We start from the raw sequence: 22,013 nt of genomic DNA, 5'->3' as shown, positions 1-22,013 counted from the left end.
TGGTACCCATGGTGAAAGGAAAGAACCAAGCCCCACGAGCTGCCCTCTGGCTTCCACACACGTGTGCTGTGCATGCACACACATCCACATCAGAACAAATAAATAAATTCAATATAAAAATTTTAAAATCCATGTACTTTGATGCCAGATAAAGTTTATTTAATTATATTAGCATCAGGATAAATTTAAAGTAAGCTGCAATTTTTTTAGAGGCAAGTTTTCTCATTGCAGAATATTAAACAATGTTTCTTTGCTCAGTTGGATCTTCATGAGGACTTCCTAAAAACAAATCTGCTCTTATTTATCTATCTATTTATTTTTGAGACAGGGTCTCACTCTACAGCTCTGGCTGGCCTGGGGCTTGCTAAGTAGAGTAGGCTGGCCTCGAATCTCAGAGACCCACCTGCCGCTGCCACTGTGCCTGACCTTGGCTATGTTCTTTTTATAGGATGTCATGAAGTCGCTGGCACTTTGAGTTTCTTTGGAGTCAGGATTGATGGCTCCAGCTGAATTTTATTTTCTAGTTTGGAAGGTAAAGGCAGGCAGAACTCTATGAGTCCAAGGTTAGCCTAGTCTACAGAGTGAATTCCAGGATAGCTAGAGCTATATAGAGACCCTATCCCCCCCCCAAAAAAAAAAGAAAGTTATAGTGGGAAGGGTTGAACTCAAGTTTTTATGGTTTTTGTGGTAGGGGGAAGAGGTGTTTCTTGACAGGGTTTCTCTGTGTAGTCCTTGCTGTCCTGGAACTCACTCTGTAGACCAGGCTGGCCTTGAACTCAGATCCTCCTGCCTCTATCTCTTGAGTGCTGTAATTAGAGGCGTGTGCCACCACCACCTGGCTTATTTTTTTATGGTGTTTTATGATGTGTAGTTCTCATTTAGGAAGAAATCATGATGGCGTTTGACAGAGAAATATTTCGATTATTTAATAAGATACTGAGGATGTGTCCAGAGTGCTAAGCCAGGGTCCAGGTGCAATCTGTGTCCTCTGATCTGGCTTGAGTTCTCATGGGAGAAGGAAACTGGCTGAGCAGAGGAAATGATGCTTCTGTGCCTGCTTTTCCACATTTCTCCAAATATCCCCTTAATAGTTTCCGCTTGAAAACCTATAGGTTTGGGAAGGCGGCTCAGGGCTAGAGAGAGTGTGTGCTCCTACAAGGGTCCAGAGTTCGGTTCTCAGCACTCACATCACCTTCTTTCTGTGGATTCAGTTCCGGGGCATCTACCGACTCTCCTGACCTCTGTGAGAACTGCACACACACCCATACACATAATTTGAAAATGAGTTAATATGTTAATAATATCTTTAGATGGTAAACATATCTAGTGAGTAAACATACTTGGGGTAGCAAAGAGTTAGAAGGGCTCTACTTCTAAAGATTTGAGTGCAGGTTGAGAATGGAGAAAACTCAGGGGATTGGTTGGCCCAATTTTAGTCAGGGTACTGAGCACCTATGATGTTCAGGTATCTTGCTGACTCTAGACGGAAGCATTGAATAAAAGCTATGGTGTCCCTGACCATATGCAGGTTAGGGCTTATCCATTGAGAACATGGTTAATTATTATCTATTTTGAGGCAGAGCGTTAACTCTTAGAGCTCACAGCTGTCCTCTGCTCCAGCGTGTAAAGTTCTGGGTCAAAGGCATGGCACCACACCTCAATAAAACAAAACAGAACAAAACGCCAGCAGTAAAACTGCCAACTATGCAAACTGTTGCCCTCATCTCAGGCTGTGATTCTGTCCTCAAAAAGAGGCTCAAAAGCAGGCAGAAATCTCTACGTGATCACAAACTTAGCGCTTCTGGTAGAGTTCCTATTGAAACTGGGCTGCCAGAGACATCCAAACACAGCAGCTGCTCAGCTCAAGATGAGAGCAAGTCTCAAACCCTCAGATTAAAGTTAAGTCTGATGCTAACCGGATGAAGATGGAGGAAGACAGACAAGAGTTAGACTCCTGGAGTCAAGGGTTGTTTGTTTTGTTTTCGGATTTGTTTGTTTATTTTTCAAGACAGGCTTTCTCTGTGTAGCCTTGGCTATCCTGAAACTCAGTCTGTAGAGCAGGCTGGCCTGGAACTCACAGCGATCCACCTGCCCAAGCCTTCCTAGTGCTGGGATTGAAGGCATTTGCTGCTGCCTTCAGGTCTAGTTCTGATCTTTTAAAACAGCAAAAATGAACTGAAAAGGATGGTTTTCTAAAAATGTTCCTTTCATCTCCTTCTTTCTTGACTGAAACAAAAAGCAAAGCCAGGGAGGGGAGACTTTTACAGAAGTTACCCAGGCTTTTGTCCCCTAACGTCAAATTTACTCTATTAAAACTTTAGCAGTTGTAGACTGGAAAGTTGTGGCCTTTTTCACTGCGAGGGACTTGGAGGCAGGAAGGGCCCAGGGCTGAACGCCGGTTTTCAGGGTTTCCTGCCAGCCGGGCCACCTTGAAGTAGAAACTCTGAGCCAAGGCCACAGAGGCGAGCCGGGCCCAGGAAGTCACGCACCGCAGGGTCCCGGAAATCCCCGGCCGGGGTTGCCTCGGGGTGCGCAGGAAGAGCGCGTGGTTTTCACCCCGGAGTTCCCCGCGGGTGCGAGGAAAGCCCCGCGCGGCGGGAGGGCGGGGCGGGGGCGGCGGCCCGGCCGCCGCGCATTTAAAGGCCCCGTGACGCGCAGCCGCACCCCGCGGGCCGGGACGGGTGCCACCCGCGGAGTCCCGAGGTCGAGGCTGGCCGGCGGAGCCAGGGCAGGCGGGCTGCGGTGAGTACCTACGCGCGCGTGGGGAGCGGGTACGGGGGTCACCGGGTGGCCGAGCGAGGAACTGCCCAGCCGGCTTCAGTGGTCCTGCCCGCAGGCTGTCCACACCACCGACCCTGGCTGCCCATCCTCCCTCCCTCCCTTGCCCGGTCTGTCTCCCCCTCTGCGTGAGGCGGTTTAATTCGGCTGCTTGAGGAAGCATCTGGGAGACTTGACACTGGGCGAACCTGGGAGTTTAAGGATGAGCCTGGGGGAAGCTCAGAGTGGGATTGGTTGTTTTCTTAGTGCTAAACTCATAGAGAAAAAAAAAAAATTACTAGGGCTTTTTCTTTTTCGGAAGACCATCTCACACTCTAACATTCTAGTTTTGAACTCCGGAAAATCCTCCTTCCCTAACCCGTTGAGTGTGGGGATGTGATTACAGGCCTGAGTCACTGCCTCCAGTTTCTCAGGAGTGCGCTTCATCTGGCCAGTAGATCGCTGGAGTCATTTCCGTCTCCCGCATGCCAGGCCCCGCCCTAAAGACTTAGCATATGCATATTTTCTATTTAATCACCACTTGCAAGAAGTGGGTGCCATTCTTACCTCCCTTCTGCGCTGAGGAAACTGAGGCTGATGTGCTTTTCCTGGGTCTCACAGTAGTAGCCCTGGCTGGCTGGAACTACTTAAGTAGACAGGCTGCCTCAGAACTCAACAGGACATTGATGACATACTCACTTCTCCTCCGGTGTGCTGGGATTTCAGATGTGCAGGCCGCTTGCTGGTTTTCTTGCCCAGCGTCACACTCTTGGTAAAAAAGGGACTGACACTCTTTCTTGATGTGTGACTCCAGAGCCTGGGAGTTAGCAGCCAGTAGGCCAAGTTAGCAGTCACAGAGGAAACTTAGTTAATGAAGGTGCTTTGGACATGCTGGACTCAGTCAGCTGTGCTAAGAAATTCTTCAGCGAGAAGTTATGAGTGAAGGCCTGTAGCCATAGCACTTGGTTGGTGGACGATGAAGGATCAGTACTTGAAGGCCACCCTAGGCTATATGTCTCACACAACTGTATCAGGCTCCGGGACCGGTGGCTACTACAGAAATGAAAGCATACTTCCTATTCTGAAATTGATATAGTCCAAGGTGGAGGGAGAAAGACACATTTAACCCGAAGTGTCAGAGAGGTGGCCCAGCTGACTGTCCCACAGGGCGGGGACACCCAACAGGCCCTGGGTCCACGAGACTGGCGGGGGGAGGGGTGGGGCTCAGGCTCATCTGTAAGGAGCCACTGGACACTGACGTGGACAAGGCAGTCGAGCAGGACATGCCTAAGAGGAAGTGGGCTCAGGGGCAGATTGTGGACGAGCTGTGGTTGTGTGGAGATGTGATTTATAAGCCAGTGTTCCGTTGGCGCGGCTGTGGAGAGAGGGCCAGACCCAGGAATGGCTGGAGTAGAAGGATGGCTCTCGAGGTGTCTTCATTTGGAAGGAGAAGCATGATTACTGTGTGGTGGGACTAGCGTCCTGCAGGGGTTGAGGAGAGGAGTCTTTCAGAGCAGTAGGAAAGAATAGGTCCATGGCGGGGCACTTGTTTCTGTGAGGTGGCCAATAGACTGTACGCACGAGGGTAGGCAGAGGGCTGCACAACACTGAGGAGCACAGCAAGCGAGTGAATGTGAGCTTGGGTCTCTTCAGTGAAGGATAGAAGTACTGCTACAAATGCTGGTCAGGACATGGAGAAAACAAAAGCCCTCTGGGGCAGGGATGGTCAGCTAGTCTAGACTCTGGAAATCAGGGTAACAGCCCCTCAAGAAACTGAAAGGAGAACTACCCAGCTCTGCTCCTTGGTCTGCTGTCCATGGAGGGGTGTAAGACAGGTTACCATAGAGACATCTGAGTACCTGCTGTCTTAGTCACTGTACTTACTGCTACTGTGTGGAGACACCATGACCAAGACAACTCGTGAAGGAAAGCATTTAATGGGGCTTGCTTGTAGTTTTGGAGGGTGAGTCCATGATCATCATGTTGGGAAGCATGGCAGCAGGCAGCAGGCAGGCGTGGTCAGGCGACACACCTCCTCCAACAAGGGCATACCTCCTAATGCTGCCCAAACAGTTCACCAACTCAAGGCTAGACATTTAGACATATGAGCCTGTGGGGGCCATTCTCGTTCAGATCACCGCACTCTTGTTTATTGTACCACTCTTCAAAATGGGACAAACTGGATGCCTGTTAACAGATACATGGGTAAAGATAAAGTGTGTGTGTGTGTGTGTGTGTGTGTGTGAACACTGAAATACTATTCAGTTGTGAAGAGAATTAAATAGTATCATTTGGAGAAACAGACGGAACAGGAAATCATGTTAAGCAAAAGAAGGTAGAGGAATAAAGGCAAGCGGGCCTTCATTTCTCTAGAGAGGGACTCAGTAAAAAACTATGGGAATAGGAGAGGGCTAAGAAAGGGTCAAAACACAATCTGTGCATATGTATAATTGTCACAGTCACACACAAATTAGTTAAACACTAATTTGTTTAATCAACATACATTAGTAATTCTAATAAAACAAAAGCTGTGTTGGTGGCTCACGCCTGTAACTTTAGAACTCAATGATAATGATACTGTGAGTTTGAGGCTAACTTGGGCTACACAGTGAGTTACCAGGCCAGCCTGAGCATGAGTACCTGTCTCAAAAAACAAAGCAAACCAGAAACCAAAAAGGCATATGAGAAGAACAAACTAAAGTTTTAGGATTCTTAAGAAATGACTGCAGAGATTTCAGAAAATTGAGGATGGGCAGATGGCCCAGTGGTTAAGAGCACCTGCTTGTCTTACAGTCAGGCATAGAAGGGGATTTCCCCCTAGTTTTGTAATTGTATTACTGTTATATAAGATGTTAACTTTGGGAAACTGGGTGCAAAGTATATATTAATTTTTCAGGAAAGAGGTAAACACGTAATGAAGTACTGTGCCGTCATGCTGTGTAAGACAAATATAAATATATAATTTAAACATATTATACATTATAATATTTACATATAATATGTATCTAATCTATATGTAGTTACATATATATAATTTGTCTTAAAAATGTATATATTTGTCCATGAGCTTTGGTTTGTGACTCCTGGGTGCTATGTGAGATTTCTTGGCTGATGGCACCCAGAGCAGTATTGCTCTCTCAGTGCTGGGGACTGAGGCCAGGGCCTTGTATGTGCTATCCAAGTGCCTTCCACTGAACCCCAACGCCAACCCAGATTAGCGTAGCTTCCTGCTACATACCAGTCACTATTTTGGAGAAGATATATTAAGGAAAAGATCCTGGTGACACTTGCTTGTGCTCCCAGCATTTGGGAAATGCAGCTAGGAAGATGATGAGCCTGAGCCCGTCTTGATTACAAAGGGAAACCCCAGTCTCCAAAAAGAGGGAGAGGATGGTGAGGGGAGAAAAGAAAAAAGACCATTGTGTTCTAACCTTTAGTTATTTGACTTTAATTTTTCTATTTTAAACAGGTTTACAAAGGACACAAACCCTTCTACTATTTCTAGCTTTTTTTTCCTCCGTTTCTTCTGTAAACCAAAACATCTCAAAATGGAGGCCTAAAACCTCAAAAGGGACTTAGTCTGATCTTGGGAGGTAGTTTTGTGCATGGACAGACCAATGTTTAAAAGTCCTCATTCTGAGCCTGTGGTTATCATGACTGGGTTGTGCCTTTGACTCCTGGGAGGGAGAGCTGCTCTGGGGCTGGGCACAGTGTTGAAGCAGCCCTCTGAAAGTTGCCTGGCAATCTCCCACCAGCAGGAAGTTTCAAAAAAGTGCCTGTGTTTAAGAAAGAGCCAGAATGAGAGTGCCTGTAGTCACCCTTTGAGAGATTACAGAAGTATGCTTATCAGGTCGTTGACATGTTGCAAGACTTCAGCGGTGACCGAGAACAAACAGGGACAAAATGTTCCGGTAGGCACAGCAAACATAGAGGAAGTAGGACAGACAATGAGAGTCGAGAAACTGTCCACCCACGATGGCCACTGGCATTTTAAAGGCCTGCCCTGTAGTTCTTTTAAATAGACTGCAAAGATTAAAATGGCTGTGGCTACATTATTTTGATAAATGAGCCAGTTTATTCAGAGTGAAAATGTCATAGAATGACCCAAGTTCTCATAATCCTGTGAGGGGTAGTGAGGTCAGATACAAGGATTTATCCTGAGGGAGACTCTTGCTGACAAATGTGATGTTTCTCCTGCCACCTGGAGATGATGAATTGGTGTCTTTGGTAGGGAACCTGCTATATCTGTGCACTGCAGAAAGCCACACCAGCCAGTGGCAGCAAACCCCTGTTCCTTGACGTAGAACTGATTTGCTAATGGCTAATAAGTTTTATGTGAGAAATTCTCAATTTTGAAGGTCTTTGCTGTTCAGATGGCAATGGACTTTTTTCCCCCTTGATATATATGGGCTCAAGGAACACTCTCTGAGATAATTTCTGACCAAAACTAAAAGTTTGAAGCTTAAGCCAGCAGTGGTGTGCATGCCTTTAAACCCAGCACTCGGGAGGCAGAGGCAGGCGAATCTCTGTGTTTGAGGCCAGCCTGGTCAACAGAGCAAATTCTAGGATAGCTAAGGCTACACAGAGAAATGCTGTCTTGACCCCTTTTCCTCCCCCAAAAAGTTAAAGTCATTCCAGATCACAGAGGGGTAAGGCACAGGCTTTTTGTGCCCAAGGCCCTGGGCTCAGTTTCTGCTGCTACCCAGATGAGCAGAAAAGGTTTTTTGAGTAGAAGATCAATTAATAATTCAATCTTGGTCCTTTGAAAGGAAACAAAAACTAAACAAATTTTGAAGAGGTTTATTATTTTAAATCATGTTCTCATTCTACATGAAACACAGAGTTTTTAGTGCAGTTTGGGTGAATGCTGGTAGTGCATTCCAGCAGCAAAGAGAAACAGATCTGCCCATCAAGATGCCTGGCACAGAGGGACCCAAGTACTACGCTTCCGAATGGGGTTAACTTTAATCATACATTGACTGTCAGAATCTAGTTTTTACTGTATACATGAAGATTATACAAAGGTATGGTTGTGTATAATTATGCCTTAAAATGTATCAGGGTAGGGTTTAGAATTTCATCCTACTAAAACCCAAAATATATAAAAGAAAAAAAAATGAGTTTGTTCTTATTTTAGGTGTTCAGCCTAGTAGTAAAACTGACCAAAAGCCATGCACAAAACTGCCTCCCCAGAGAAAGGCTGGTCCCTTCCCTCCCCATCGGTTCATCATGAACGTGGTTCAAGACAGTGTCTTCCTGACCAGGCTGATGAAGAGCGCTGATTCCTTTGAGTTGAAGTACGACTTCTCATGTGAGCTGTACCGCCTGTCCACATACTCTGCTTTCCCCGCCGGAGTTCCTGTCTCGGAAAGGAGTCTGGCTCGTGCTGGCTTTTACTACATGGGTGTGAATGACAAGGTCAAGTGCTTTTGCTGTGGTCTGATGCTGGACAACTGGAAACAAGGGGACAGTCCTGTTGAAAAGCACAGACAGTTGTATCCCAGCTGCAGCTTTGTGCAGACTCTGAATCCAGCCAGCAGTCTGGAAGCCAGCCCACAGCCTCCCCTCCCTTCTGCAGCGACAAGCACCATGCCTTCATTCTTTGCAAGTCTGGAGAACACTGGCTATTTCAGTGGCTCTTACTCAAGCTTTCCCTCAGACCCTGTGAACTTCAGAGCAAATCAAGATTGCCCTGCTTTGAGGGCAAGTCCCTGCCACTTTGAAATGAACACAGAGAAGACCAGATTACTCACCTATCAAACATGGCCATTGTCCTTTCTGTCCCCAGCAGAGCTGGCCAGAGCTGGCTTCTACTACATAGGACCTGGAGACAGAGTGGCCTGCTTTGCCTGTGGTGGGAAACTCAGCAACTGGGAACCGAAGGATGATGCTATGTCAGAGCACCGAAGACATTTCCCCAACTGTCCGTTCTTAAAAGTTCTGGGTAAATCTGCTTCAAGATACTCTGTCTCTAACCTGAGCATGCAGACACACCCAGCACGCATTAGAACGTTCTTTAACTGGCCTTCTAGCGCGCTAGTTCCACCTCAGCAGCTTGCCAGTGCTGGCTTTTATTACACAGGTAAGCAACTTAATCCAAGAATCTTAGAGATCCATCGTGGGTTATATTATACATGCGAATAGGCAAATTTGATATATTTACAAGCTTTGGTTCACAATGAATTTTAGGACACAGTGATGATGTCAAGTGCTTTTGCTGTGATGGTGGGCTGAGGTGCTGGGAATCTGGAGATGACCCCTGGGTGGAGCATGCCAAGTGGTTTCCAAGGTAACTGCTTTGAAATTCTCCTTGCATCTTCTCTGGTTTTCATGAGCTACGTTATCTTCCTTTGTAGCCACGTTGCCTCTGAAGGTCTGCAGATTTGATTTGATTGTTATGTGTATGAGTGGTTTGCTTGCGTGCATGTCTATGTTCCACGTGTGCAGTGCCTACAGAGGCCAGGAGAGAGCGCTGGATCCTCTGTGACTAGAGCTCTAGATCGTTCTGAGCCAACAGGTGGGAGCTGGGAATCAAACCTGTCTTCTCTGGAAGAGCAGCCAGTGCTCTTGATTGGTGAGTCGTCTCTCCAGCTCCGTTACTTCAGATTTTAAACACTGGAAGATCATAAAGGATATTCACATAGTATTTTTTGTTTGTTTGTTTTGTTTTTCTAGAAAAGGCTTCTCCATGTAACCCTGACTGTCCTGGAACTCACTCTGTAGACCATGTTGGCCTCGAACTCAGATATCCACCTGACTCTGCCTCCTGAGTGCTGGAACTAAAGGCATATGTCACCATCAATGGCCACACAGACTTTTTAAAAACATTTATTTATTTATTTATTTATTTATTTATTTAATGTATATGAGTGCTCTATTTGGATGTACACCTGCACGCCAGAAGAGAGCACCAGATCCCAGTAGAGATGGTTGTAAGCTACCATGTGGTTGCTGGGAATTGAACTCAGGACCTCTGGAAGAGCAGCCAGTGCTCTTAACTGCTGAGACATCTCTACAGGCACCTTTTTCTTTTTTTTTTAAGTGCATTCTATCATTCTAGTTAAAAAAAATTTTTTTTAACATTTACTTATTTGTTTTATGTGTGTGTGGTGTGGAGGTCAGAGGACACATTTTGAGGGCTGCTTCTCTTCTCCTACCCTGTGGGATTTGAACGCGGGTCTTCAGGCTTGGTGGCAAGCACTTTTACCAGCTGAGCCATCTTGCCAGCCTCCACTGTAGTAGTTTTGTGAGTAACAAGAAAGTGTGTCTGTGCCAATGCTGCTGTGGTTCACTCTGTACTTAAATTTAGCGATGGAGCTATCCTGTCTAGGGATCAGCAAACCTATCAGTGTAGGAATTGTATTGGGTGTCTCCATTCTTCCCTCAAGTCCATCTTTGTGTGTTTTCAGCCCATAAAGTCGTCATGACATCACGTTTCCATGTTCATGTAAGGGTATTTTTGGAACTTTTAGGAGGTCACAAGGCAGTGAGGAGCTCTGAGTAGCTAGCTCTGGGGGGCTCCTCCTGGCCGTCCCTCAGTGTCTCAGCTGTCACAGCGCAGTGGCTAATCCTCCCCTACACAGACTCGCCTTCGCTGCAGTCCAAGGGAATGTGTGGCTATTATGTGTGTGTTCAGTCTCCTGAGAAATACTTTTACCAGCCTACTCTTGACGGTCAGGTGAGCTCTGCCCAGTGTACCATAAACTTCTCAGGGTTTTCAAGATTAGCAGAGGCACAGTATATCCTTGTGATAAAACTACAAAATAGAAAATAGTAAAACTAACGTTGTAAAACAGCCAGATTGTATGACTAGTGGTCAGTGAAATTCATGCAGGCCTCAAACAGCACTTTCAAAACTTCACACTCAGAGGCTAGAGAGATGGCTCAGTGGTCACTACACTTGGGTAACAGCATGCATATTAAGCAGTTCACATCCGCCTGCTATCCCCGTTGCTGGAGGACCACATCCTTCTGGCCTCCTCGGCACCGCACCGCACTCACACGCACAGACACAAAAATACACATAGACAAAAAAAAAAAAAAAAAAAAAAAAAAAAAATGGATCTTAAAAACCTTCAAAAGGTGGCTGCGGCTTATTCTTCTAAAGTTAAGAATCTGACTGTCAGCACTCTACCACCCGGGCCTTTAAGCAGACCTCATGTGAGGTGAGCACCCATATATGGCTTTGTTACTAAGTTTCATTTCATTTTTTAACGTTAACATTAAATTTAAATTAAATTTTTATCATATAAAATTAACTAACTGTACATTATGAAGCTGCTAATGAACAATGTTGATTTGTTAAATAACTCCCAACGTTTCTGTGTTTTAGGTGTGAGTACTTGCTGGAAATCAAAGGACAAGAATTTGTCAGTCAAGTTCAAGCCAGTTTCCCTCATCTACTTGAACAGGTGGGAAAGGCCTCCTTTTAAAAAAAAATATTATCCCCAACAGAAATTTATTTGTTTATTTTTAAATGTTTAATTATTTAATAAATTATTTCTAAAAATTAGCCGGGCGCGGTGGCACATGCCTGTGATCCCAGCAGTCAGGGAGGCAGAGGCAGACAGATCTTTGTGTGTTCAAGGCCAGCCTGGTGTACAAAGTGAGTCCAGGGTAGCCAAGGCTAAGCAGAGAAACTATGTCTCAAAAAAAAAATTTTTTTTTTAATTATTTGTAAGAATAAGTAACAGTAGTGTTTTAGTGAAAAGGTGAAGGCTGTTTTAAAACACTGCCCTTTTTTCCTGACAAGCCTCAGCATTATTGTGCGAGGTACTTCTCTTTTGAGAAAAACAGATCTGTAAAGATAATATTTCTTGTATTTCTGTTTAAGCTGTTGTCTAATCAACTAGCAATAAATTCAACTCTGAAGAAATTAGGAAATTAAATAGTAAATTACATTTGAGGCAAACTGTTTTACTGTGTAAACTTTTCTTAAATAATTTGAGAAAGCATTTGTTAAGTTATTTGCTCCTTATTTCCTAGCCCGAGGTTCAACAGCTTGTTTGCTGTGGCCAGAGGCACTGACTGGGGAGTCTGTCCCAGCGAGCATGCTGCCTCCCAGGAAATGAGCTTGTCCCTCCAGGGAGGACAGAATTGCTCACCAGGGCGCACTGCCCATGGAAGCTGTTAGTTTAGAACCTCCTTATTCAAATCGCTGGGGTGGGGTGGGGGGGTGTAAATGAAATATTGCTTCTGACTGAAAAAAAGGATTGTTGATGACAAAGTCAGTTTGTAGTAGGTTAAATAAAGCGTGTCTTTTGATAATTTTCAGTGCAGAGGTGTGACGTGGCTTATATTTGAACATGTGTATTTTTTTTCTGTAGTTATTATCTACGTCAGACACCCCCCCGGAAGATGAAAAATCAGAAGCAGCAAGTATGTATAATGATCATAATTCCTGCATTAAAATGAACCATTCTGTACTGAGAATGAAGGTGAAGTAGGTGGGGTTATAAGCCAGCATTTGTGAAGTGGAGGTGGAAGGATCCTGTGTCCAAGGTCACATTGAACTATGTGAGACCTTGTCCTAAAAATAAACAAAAAAGATTGAAAGGTCATAATAGGAAATGCACACTCATGTGGATCTCTACTTTATAATTAATCACGTGGTTTATCATTAACACACCCTGTTGCTGTCTGTTAAACTTCAGTGTGCATCAGAGTTGCTTGGAGAACTTGTAAACAACAGTGGACATGTCTAGTTCGTGTTTCAGACCTCACAGCTTGCATCAGTGTATGTTCCTGTGTGTCTTGAGTTTTCTATGTACAGCTGTTTCTGGTATTTGTTTTTGATGGTCCTGGGGATTGAACCTAGGACCTTAGGCATGCCAGTCATAACCTCTTTTCCTGAGCTCCACCCGCAGGTCTGGGCATCTGCACTTTAAACAAACTACATACATCTAGCCTCACCATGTTGGTGCCAATGTGGGAACAAATGTACTGTGCCTTCAGCTGTTGGCATCCTCTTCCTGTTTCTAGAGAGGGTGGGGCATAGTGTTTCCACCCTTTCACTGGGACCCCGAGGCTCAGATTGCCAATGTGACTTTCCTCTTACTTGAACCCTGGTGGATGGAGCAAACATTTCAAGAGGTGCTTTGACTCAATGCAATTCATTTTAATACTTTGTTTACTTTTATGTGCATTGGTGTTTTGCCTTCAAGTATGTCTTTGTGAGGTGTTGGGTCCCCTGGATCTGGAGTTACAGACAGTTGTGAGCTGCCATCGAGTGCTGGAAATTGAACCTGGGTCTTCTCGAAGAGCAGTCAGTGCTCTTAACCACTAGAGCCATCTCTCCAGCCCCAATGCAACACAGTTTTATTGTGGGTTTTGTTGTTGATACTGTTCCAAGGAAAGAATAGAAAACATGATAAGCATGGCTCCTGTTCTCTCATGATTTTAGGGAAACAGATGAATGCTCAGATAAGAGAACAGGATCTGAAGGAGAAGTGTAGAGACAAGTAACTAAGTCCAGGGAATAGAAAAGCCTTTCTGGAAGTCAGGTGTAGCAGCCTCTGTGTGCAGCGGGGCCTGCAACCTCAGTGCTTGGAGGGCTAAGGCCATACAGCCACAGCTAGCGTTGGGATGTACAGTGAGTTCCGGGCCAACCTAGTGGGACCTTGTCTTAAAAGGATAAAACAGGGCTGGCGGGTGGCTCCATGGCTAAAGGAGCTGACGGCCAGCGTTCTAGTCCTTGGACTCACGTGGTGGGAGAAGAGAACTGACTCCATAAGTTGTCCTGAATGGCACACACACCCTTACCAAAACCAAACAGAAACAAAACAAGACAAACTGAAAAATGAAAGGAAAGGCTGTCTGGAGGAAACACTTTTCTTGGCAGAGAGTCCAAAAAAAGAGGAATCAGTTAATTGACAGGGAAAAGCATATTCCATACGAAGAGAACATCAGAGGCCTTAGCAACATGGCACAGAAACATTCAAAATTTTGAACAGGATAAAATTTTGTCTGGCCAGAAGAGTGAGCTGTAGGCAGGTAATTGTGTGAGGCTGGCTGATGTCAGTCAGCACTGAGGGCAGGATCTGCCTAAGAGCTATCAGTTTGTGAGTTCTAGGGCAGAATGCAAGGGGCACATGCCTGAGGCTGCTTATGGCATGGAGCTAGCAGGGAATGAGGCAGCAGAATGTTTAAGCCTCAGCTGGATTTGAGATGTCACCCAAAGGGAATGGTGTTCAGGTTAAGGTTTGCATTTTGAAATGCAAAAAACAAAACAAAACAAAACAAAAACAAACCCACTGAGTTGTGGTTCCTAGAGTACCGGAAGGGCAGTATTCTAGGACCCTGGGGTGAGTGGGTGCGGGTTGCATTGGCTTCTTTTAAAACTGTGAAAACACAATAGTGAAGTTATGGGTTGAGCCAAGGTGCTCACTGACGAGTCCTGCACCTCTCTAACCTCAGCATTTGGGAAGTTGAGGCAGTACCCATGCTTGTATGCTTAGACTTTATTCTTCAGAAAAGAAGACAGGAAAAAAAAAAAAAAACAGAAAATTATTCAGCCATTAAAACAGGGAATGGAAAGAACCAGAGATATCAAAGTATGTGATATGTGTGTGTGAACATATCCCAATAAACATCGTATATAATTGATAAGTACTAACAAAAAACAAATATGTGGATATGTATTTGATATAGAAAACCCACTAGTTTATTCAGTGTGGAGACTGGAGCCCTGCTTCTGGTGGAGGTGATCCCTGACGTTCTCTGTCTTCTCTCTTGTGGTTGCAGGCTGCTGTGTGAAGGCGATAGTCCTCCACATTCTCATATGTCGTTTAAAGTTAGTAAGGTGCATACACTGTAATGCCTATGCATTTTTTCAGATTTTATGCTTTGAGATTGCAGGACCTTTCTATTTAAAAGGTAGGTGAAGCGGGCGTGCTGGTTTATGCCTAGCACTTGGCTGTCTAGCTGAGGCAGGAGAATTACCATGAATTTGAGATCAGCCTGGGCTACCCAATAAGCTTGAGGCTAGCCTGGCTGGCCTAGAAGGATTCTCAAAACAATAGCCACAACAGAAATGTGTATGGGCACTGCTAATGTCTGTTAAACCCCGCTTTCCATATAGTTGTGCATTTTGGAACTGGTGAAAGTTCGGAAGATGCAGTCATGATGAACACGCCTGTGGTTAAAGCAGCTTTGGAAATGGGTTTCAGCAGAAGCCTGGTGAGACAGACAGTTCAGCATCAAATCCTGGCTACTGGTGAGAACTACAGGACCATCAGCGACCTCGTGATAGGCTTGCTTGATGCAGAAGATGAGCTAAGGGAAGAGCAGAAGGAGCAGGCCGCCGAGGAAAAGGAGTCAGGTACAGGGTTACAAGGTCCTTCTCCAGAGAGACGTGCTGTCACCCTATGCAAGTTCTAAAAAGATGCCCAGCCAGCCTGCTCTTTCTTATGTTTCATATTCTAAATTCAAATTCTGAAAACAATTCTTCACAATGAAGTGCACTGTGGAGGGCCAGGGAGACGGCCAGCAGGTAAGGGGATTTCCTGCTGAACCTGACTGCCATAGCTTGATCCCTACAACCCATTTGATGCAAGGAGAACTGACTTCACTCATACAGGTTTTCCTGTCCTCTACATGCATGCTGTAGTGCACACACACACACTATTAAAAATATACCAGAATTACTCAGCAATTTTAAAAAATGTGGATGATGAGCCGACTTTAACAATTTTTTTAGATTTATTGATTTGTATTTTATGTGTATAAGTACCTTGCCTGTCTGTGCCTGTGCAGTGCCTGTGGAGTCCAGAAGAGGGCACTGGATCCCCTGGAACTAGAGCTACAGACAGTTTTCAGTTACTATGTGGGTGCTGGGTATTGAACCGAGGTCCTCTGAAAGAGCAGTCAGCACTCTCAGCTACTGACCTATCTCTCCAGTCCTGCAATCTTCTCTCTCTTTTTTTTAAAATTTATGTTTTTAGGCTGAGTGGTTGGCTTTGCATATAATTACTCATGGGAATTTAAAACAAACAAACAAACAAACTGGTTCTTGTAACCTTTGCAAGTCCAAAACAATCACTATATGCATGATTTTGTTTTATGTATATGCACACAGATCATTTCAACTACTAAGCCTTTATTTTTTTCTCTTAAAGACTTGATTTCAACATACTAATATTATCAAATGGGTTCAGAAATTTTAAAGAGGTGTATGTGCACATGTGCGTATGTTACATGCATGTGTGTGCGTGTGTGAGTGCACCCGTGTGAGTGCTTGCCTGACCTCTTCACACTGAGTCATCCCCCCCCCCACCTCCCCTCCCTCCTTGACTCAATGTCTCAGGTAGCTCAGGTCGGCCTTACACTTGCTTTGTAGTTGAATCCTGATCTTCCTCCATCTCCCAAGTGCTGTGATGATAGGCATGGACCACCCACTTGCCTTAATGCACACATTCATGTTTAAGTCCCCTACCTACCCACGCAAGAACTATCTTCCCGAGCAACTTCCCAGTTTATGGAGTTCTCAGATTCTGTTTCCCGTCCCCCAGGGCAAGCTGTCCGTCGTGCTAGCTTTGTTAGCTAACCCTGTTCCATGTTCTGTGCCCGAAGCCACCTTCCTCTGGGCAAGTGTCGCTCTCTTCTGCTTTTGGTTGCTCTCCTCACTCTAGCTGAGACAAAAGTGCATGACTGTTGTGGTCCCATATATGTGCCCTATAATGTGATTCTCTCTATATACATATATTACATATAATAACTTATGTATAAAATAATTGTTCATACTGCTCATATTAGTATTCATCATTTTATAGATATAGCTTTATAGTAGAAAATAGAATACCAAGAGATAAGTATTGGGCTATGGACATCGCTCAGTTGGCAGAGTGCCTGCCCATGTACAAAGCCTGGGGTTTGACCCTTAGTGCTGCATAAACTGGGCATGGTGCCATCTGTCTGGAAAGCTGGCAGTCAGGAGGTAGCAGCAGAAAAATCAGAAGTTTAATGTCATGGTGAATTGGAGGCCAAGAGCTACATGAGATCTTTAGATAAACAAGCATATATGATTTCGTTCATGCATTATGTAGAAGTTGTGGGCAGAGTTTGAACATGTTTCTCTCTTCATAAAGAGGACCTAAAATTAATCCGGAAGAACAAGATGATGCTCTTACAACACTTGACGTGTGTGACACCACTCCTGGATTGTCTCCTAAGCGCCGGGGCCATCACTGAACAGGAGTGCAATGCTGTTAAGCAGAAACCGCAGACCTTGCAAGCGAGAACGCTGATTGATACTGTTTTAGCGAAAGGAAACACAGCAGCGACCTCATTCAGAAACTCCCTTCAGGAAAGGAACCCTGTGTTATACAAAGATTTATTTGGTAATTGCTAGGAAATTATCTGGGGGAACTTTCTAGGTCAGTTGAAAATAGGGTTTTATTAGTAATTGTGGACTGTTGAAAATAACTCAGTCTAACACACACACATATATGTATATATAATTTGATGTGTTTTGGTGATTTGCCTGCATGTATGTTTATGTGAGGATATCAGATCATGGAGTTATGGACAGTTGTGAGCTGCCATATGGGTGCTGGGATTTGAACCTGGGTTGTCTGGAAGAGCTGTCATTGCTCTTAACTGCTGAGTCATCTCCCCAGCCTTCCCCCTTGAAGTGTAAAGTATTTACAGTCTGCTGTGTGGGGGTTGGGGGGGCCTGGTGAGATGGCTCAGCAGAAAAAAAGTGCTTGCCCTGTAAGCTCCACACAATCAGATGATCTGAGTTTGATCCGCAGAACCAAACTCCTGAAAGTTGTCCTCTGGCCTTATCATGTACACTGTGGCTTTCTGGGCATGTGAACACACTCCTGAGTGCGTTCTCTCTCTCTCTCTCTCTCTCTCTGTCATAAGTAAATACATAAATTTGCTGCTGGACATGGTACTTACTATACACCTGTAATCCCAGCATTCAGGAGGGTAAGGCAGGAGGACTGTGAGTTCAGTGCCAGCTTGTTTACATTATTCTATGTGTCAATTAACAAATGTTAACACTTGGCAGGCGAACTTTTTAGAGTGAATACCAGCCTTGGTTCCACAGTAATGCTTTGCCCTTTTCTCGCCCAGCGCAACAGGACATTAGGAGTCTTCCCACAGATGACATTGCAGGTAATAGCAACATATGATGCCATGTGGGGCAACACTTGGAATTTAAAGGTGGGGGCGTCAAAGTTAGAGGTCAGCCTGGGCTCCACAGAGAGACCCTGTGTTTAAAATAAAAAAATGCCCCCCTCTTCGTAGCTCTACCAATGGAAGAACAGTTGCGGAAACTCCAGGAAGAAAGAACTTGCAAAGTGTGTATGGACAGAGAGGTGTCCATTGTCTTCATCCCCTGTGGCCACCTGGTCGTATGCAAAGACTGTGCCCCCTCCCTAAGAAAGTGCCCCATCTGCAGAGGTACCATCAAGGGCACAGTGCGCACGTTTCTTTCCTGAACTGATGGTCCACAGCTGCTAGCCTGGCGTGGGAGGGGGAGGCCGGAGGAGCAGAAGTTCCGAGTCATCCTCAGCCTGGACTGCAGGAGACACTGCCTCAAAGGAAACAAATAAAGAAATGGAAAAATAAAAAAGAAGGGGCAAAAGAAAAGCCTTTGTCTAAACACAAGAACAAATGGATTAACTACATACTAATTTTAATTGGTTTCCTTAAAAGTGCTATTTATTTCCAACTCAGAAAGCTGTTTTCTGTAAACATATTTATGTACTACCTGCGTTTAAAGCATATGTGCTCATATATTCAGATGCCAACAGATAGGTTTTTGTTCTTACTCCTGAAAAGCAGGGATTGCCTGCACTCCTGTAATTCTTAGAGAAGATTTGTGATGTTGGCATTTATGATTCAAAATTTGAAATATTTTCGAGTTGCCTTAAGAACTGGGAACACAGATTTCCCAAGTGTTTTATGCATAGAACTTCCTGTTATTTATTAAATGACATTTTAGGAATATGGAATTTTAATAAAGAATTTGTGAGGAAAAATTAATAAAGCAGCACAAGTATTCTTGTTCTTATTTATTTGTTTGCTTGTTTGTTTGTTGTTATGATGCTAGGCAGGATAGTTCACCCAGATTCCTACCATAGTAGGTGCAATCAGTAAAGTGCTTGACAAAAAAAGCAGGAGGACCTGAGTTCGAATCCCCAGCAGCCCCATCAAAAGGCAGGTGTTGGCAGCATGACATTTAATCCCCAGGGACTGGTTCAATGCTTCCTTGACTGGAAATGCATACAGAATGAGCAGGTGTATTAGTCTTGTGTTTGCCAGTGTTATTTCTTATAATGATATTTCCTTAGTCGTGCATGAGTTTCTCATGGATGGGGGAAGGGAATGATCTTTAAAGACATGTAGAAGGGAACTTGATGACCGTCTACTCAAGGAGAGAAATGACAAAGCAGGCAAGCTCTTATCTGAGGGCCACCCTTAAGTTCAAGGATTTGGGAGCTAATCAAAGGAAGTATGTGCTCACAGGCTAGCTGTTACAGCTTCAGTTGTCAAGTTGACACGCCTAGGATGATGGAGTCTCGATGGGAGAGTGGCCCTCATCAGATTTGCCTGTGGACACACCTGTAGAGCATTTTTTGAAAAGTTGCTAGTTAATATAGGAGTGACCCAGCCCAAGAGATGGTACGTTCTCTAGGCCGATGGTCCTGCATGGTATTAAGAAAGCAGGTTGAAGCAAGGCAGTCAAGCAGTGTTCCTTCATGGTCTCTGCTTCAGTTCCTGTCTCCAGGTTCCTGCTTTGGCTTCCCTAAATAATGGACCATAATCTGGAGCAAAATAAGCTTTTTCTTCCCCAGGTTAGTTTTAGTCACAGTTTTATCACAGCAACAATGAGCAGATAGGACAGTGGCAGAGCGTGCCAGGAGCCTTATCTGGATGTGCTGGGCAGGCAGCATGGCAAACAGGAAGTCTCTCCTTGGAAAGCCCTTCTAGAACGGGAGCATGGAGCTCAGACAGGAAGGTGATGGGAGAGGTTTCAGAAGGAAACCAGACTGGGGTCTTTCTGGTCTAGGTGCACTGTGAAAGAGCAAGATGGAAAGCCTGGACTGAAGAGCTTGAAAGTATTACTGGTGAGTTGGGTCTGGGTTGGGAGTTTGCAGATTTCTGAGTGTCTTGTTGAGAATGAAATAGACTGCAATGCAGATAGGGTACTTCATTCAAAGTAGAGCAAGGAAGAAGTAGTGTCAAGAGTGACAGTGGGCAATGTCAGTGAGAAGACTCAAGGCCCCATTGGTTGGGGCTTTTGTAGGTTTCAACAGAAAAGGAAGTTGGTTGCAAAGGGCCCTGGTAAGGCTTCCCCTTTTTGACTACAGGGTTGGCTTATGTAAGCCTTTGCTTACATCCCTACTGATTTTAAGCAAATGAACATCCAACATAAGATAATAAAGAGAAGATTTTCCCTAATAGTCCACTCAAGGGATACAGTGGCCTTACTGGGCAAGAACCCAAAACTAGTCTTAGGCCAATTGGTCCATCCTTCCTGTTTGGGGATATATTTGAATAGAAATGAAACATTATCAAGAGGTTGCTAAGGGGAGTAACAATTGTTTCAAGTGGGTATATGTGCAGTGTGATGCGACAGGGAGTACCTAGTTTGCCAACAGCTTTCTAGGTACCTTGTCCAGGGAACAGTCTCGCTCAAGCCAAGTGGAGCCCCAGGTTCCTAGGGTATTCCTTATGGCTGTCAGCCTCAGAAGGTGAGACTGCAGTCACTGGTTGTGGTTTCATTGAGTATTGAACAACAGGGAGGCTCTAAATGGCTAAACATGGTTGGTAATCTGTTGGAATGTGTTTGAAAGAATGACCCATGGTGAGAGAGACTCCAGCAAAAAAAAAAGGCAGAGGGCTTTTAACCTCAGGTGCATTTTGTCCTCTAAGTTGTTCTTGGTTGTGATTTTGTGCCTCCTGTGACAAACACCTACATTCAGTTTATAAGACATCATTCTTGTTGGATGACAGATCACAGCTATTGAACCCAATCTGGTCAGTGTACTCTGATTCTGGATATGGCCTTCTGCCTTGCTTTCATGCTTTCCCAGATATAATCTATGGTATGTGCAAGGCAATTATGTTTAAATTGGTCTGTCCTGAAAAAGTTCTGGAAAAGTATGTGCTTACTGACGTTAATTTACATTTTTCTGAACTCAAACCATCTTTCTTGGACCATTGCTTTCTTTGTTTCATGTGTGTAGAAAAGTAAACTGAAACTGAAGTCAAATTGTCTACAGCAGCAGACTGTAGTCTGCCCCATTCCTTCAGCTCCCTGGTCCAGCAGACTGGAAATAATGACAATAATCTGAGCAAAGCAACTCAAGTGAAATTCAAGTTTGGGTTAGGTTAGCTTTTGATCTAATGATCCCAAGCCTGCTATAAAGAAGAGAACAAATAGGGCCTACATATAAGGCCTTAATACAGTTAGCATCTGGACTTTGAGTTCAACTTTGAAACTAGAATTGCTGAGATTTTAATGCACAGTAAATGATTAAAGTGTACTATTTAAGCCTTTAAATAATGTTTCCAGAGCTCGATGTGATGGTTCCTGTTCATCGTCTCTGCACTCCAGAGATGGAAACAGGGAAGTTGGTGTAGGTTTTAAGATGGTGTAGGCTTTGTAATGAGTTCCAGGACACCCTGGGCTAGATAAGAGTTTGGCACCTTGTCTCAAAATAACAGAAACAAACACAAACATTTCTGAAGTTCTGAGATTGTGCTGATTAGTTTTCTGTCAACCTGACACAGACTATTTAAGCCTTTAAATAATATTTCCAGAGCTCAATGTGATGATTCCTGTTCATCATCTCAGCACTCAGAGTTGGAAGTGGGGAAGTTGATATAGGTTTGAAGATGGTGTAATCTGAGTAACCTATAAGCCGGACGTCCCCTGTCACAGTACCTTTAGGTTATGGTATTTATCTCAGCATTAGAAAATCAAACCAGGAAGGGAAAGGATTTCATGTTACAAAGACCGGCGTCAAGTTCACTGTGTAGAGGTGGAGGCTGCTGACCTTGGGCTTATGTTCCATCTGCCTTCACCTCCTGAACGCTGGCATTACAAGTTTGTGTTGCTGTGTCCAGTTTCATGTGCCACTGGAGACTGAACCCAGTGCTTCATGAGTGCCACGCAAATGCTCCACTAATTGGCTTGCATTTCCAGTCCTGGAAAGTTTTTTCTTTGAACATAATATTTTTATTGATTCTTTGGGAATTTCTTATCATACACCCTGATCACAGTCGCCTCTCAGTCCTTT

At 44.5% G+C, this 22,013-nt stretch overlaps 1 protein-coding gene across 2 annotated transcripts; it reads left to right on the top strand.

Annotated features, from left to right (window-relative positions):
* Positions 1 to 2,653: 2,653 nt before the first annotated feature.
* On the top strand, positions 2,654 to 18,778 carry LOC129682940 (baculoviral IAP repeat-containing protein 3). Of its 2 annotated transcripts, none has more exons than XM_055615526.1 (9): positions 2,654 to 2,742; positions 6,227 to 8,839; positions 8,947 to 9,046; positions 11,090 to 11,168; positions 12,084 to 12,135; positions 14,837 to 15,076; positions 16,842 to 17,093; positions 17,836 to 17,877; positions 18,010 to 18,778. In XM_055615526.1, the coding sequence occupies exons 2-9, from the start codon at positions 7,987 to 7,989 to the stop codon at positions 18,201 to 18,203; spliced, it is 1,812 nt and encodes a 603-aa protein (XP_055471501.1). In that variant the 5' UTR covers positions 2,654 to 2,742; positions 6,227 to 7,986; the 3' UTR covers positions 18,204 to 18,778. The 2 variants fall into 2 exon arrangements, with proteins under 2 accessions (XP_055471501.1, XP_055471502.1); XM_055615527.1 differs by having other exon boundaries at positions 2,662 to 2,742; positions 7,895 to 8,839.
* The last annotated feature ends 3,235 nt before the right edge of the window (positions 18,779 to 22,013 follow it).

Source organism: Psammomys obesus, unplaced genomic scaffold (genome assembly GCF_907164565.1).
Source record: "Psammomys obesus unplaced genomic scaffold, mPsaObe1.curated_primary_1811, whole genome shotgun sequence".
In the NCBI taxonomy this organism is placed as follows: Eukaryota; Metazoa; Chordata; class Mammalia; order Rodentia; family Muridae; genus Psammomys; species Psammomys obesus.
Note: the sequence above shows the minus strand (reverse complement) of the source record. Positions and strands in the feature narration are given on the sequence as shown.

Bases quoted from the DNA above. Each gene is read 5' to 3' on its own strand.
- LOC129682940 (XM_055615526.1), top strand. From the start codon at position 7,987: ATGAACGTGGTTCAAGACAGTGTCTTCCTGACCAGGCTGATGAAGAGC. The intron at 8,840-8,946 runs GTAAGCAACTTA...AATGAATTTTAG, and splicing joins TGCTGGCTTTTATTACACAG to GACACAGTGATGATGTCAAG. The intron at 15,077-16,841 runs GTACAGGGTTAC...CTCTTCATAAAG, and splicing joins CGCCGAGGAAAAGGAGTCAG to AGGACCTAAAATTAATCCGG.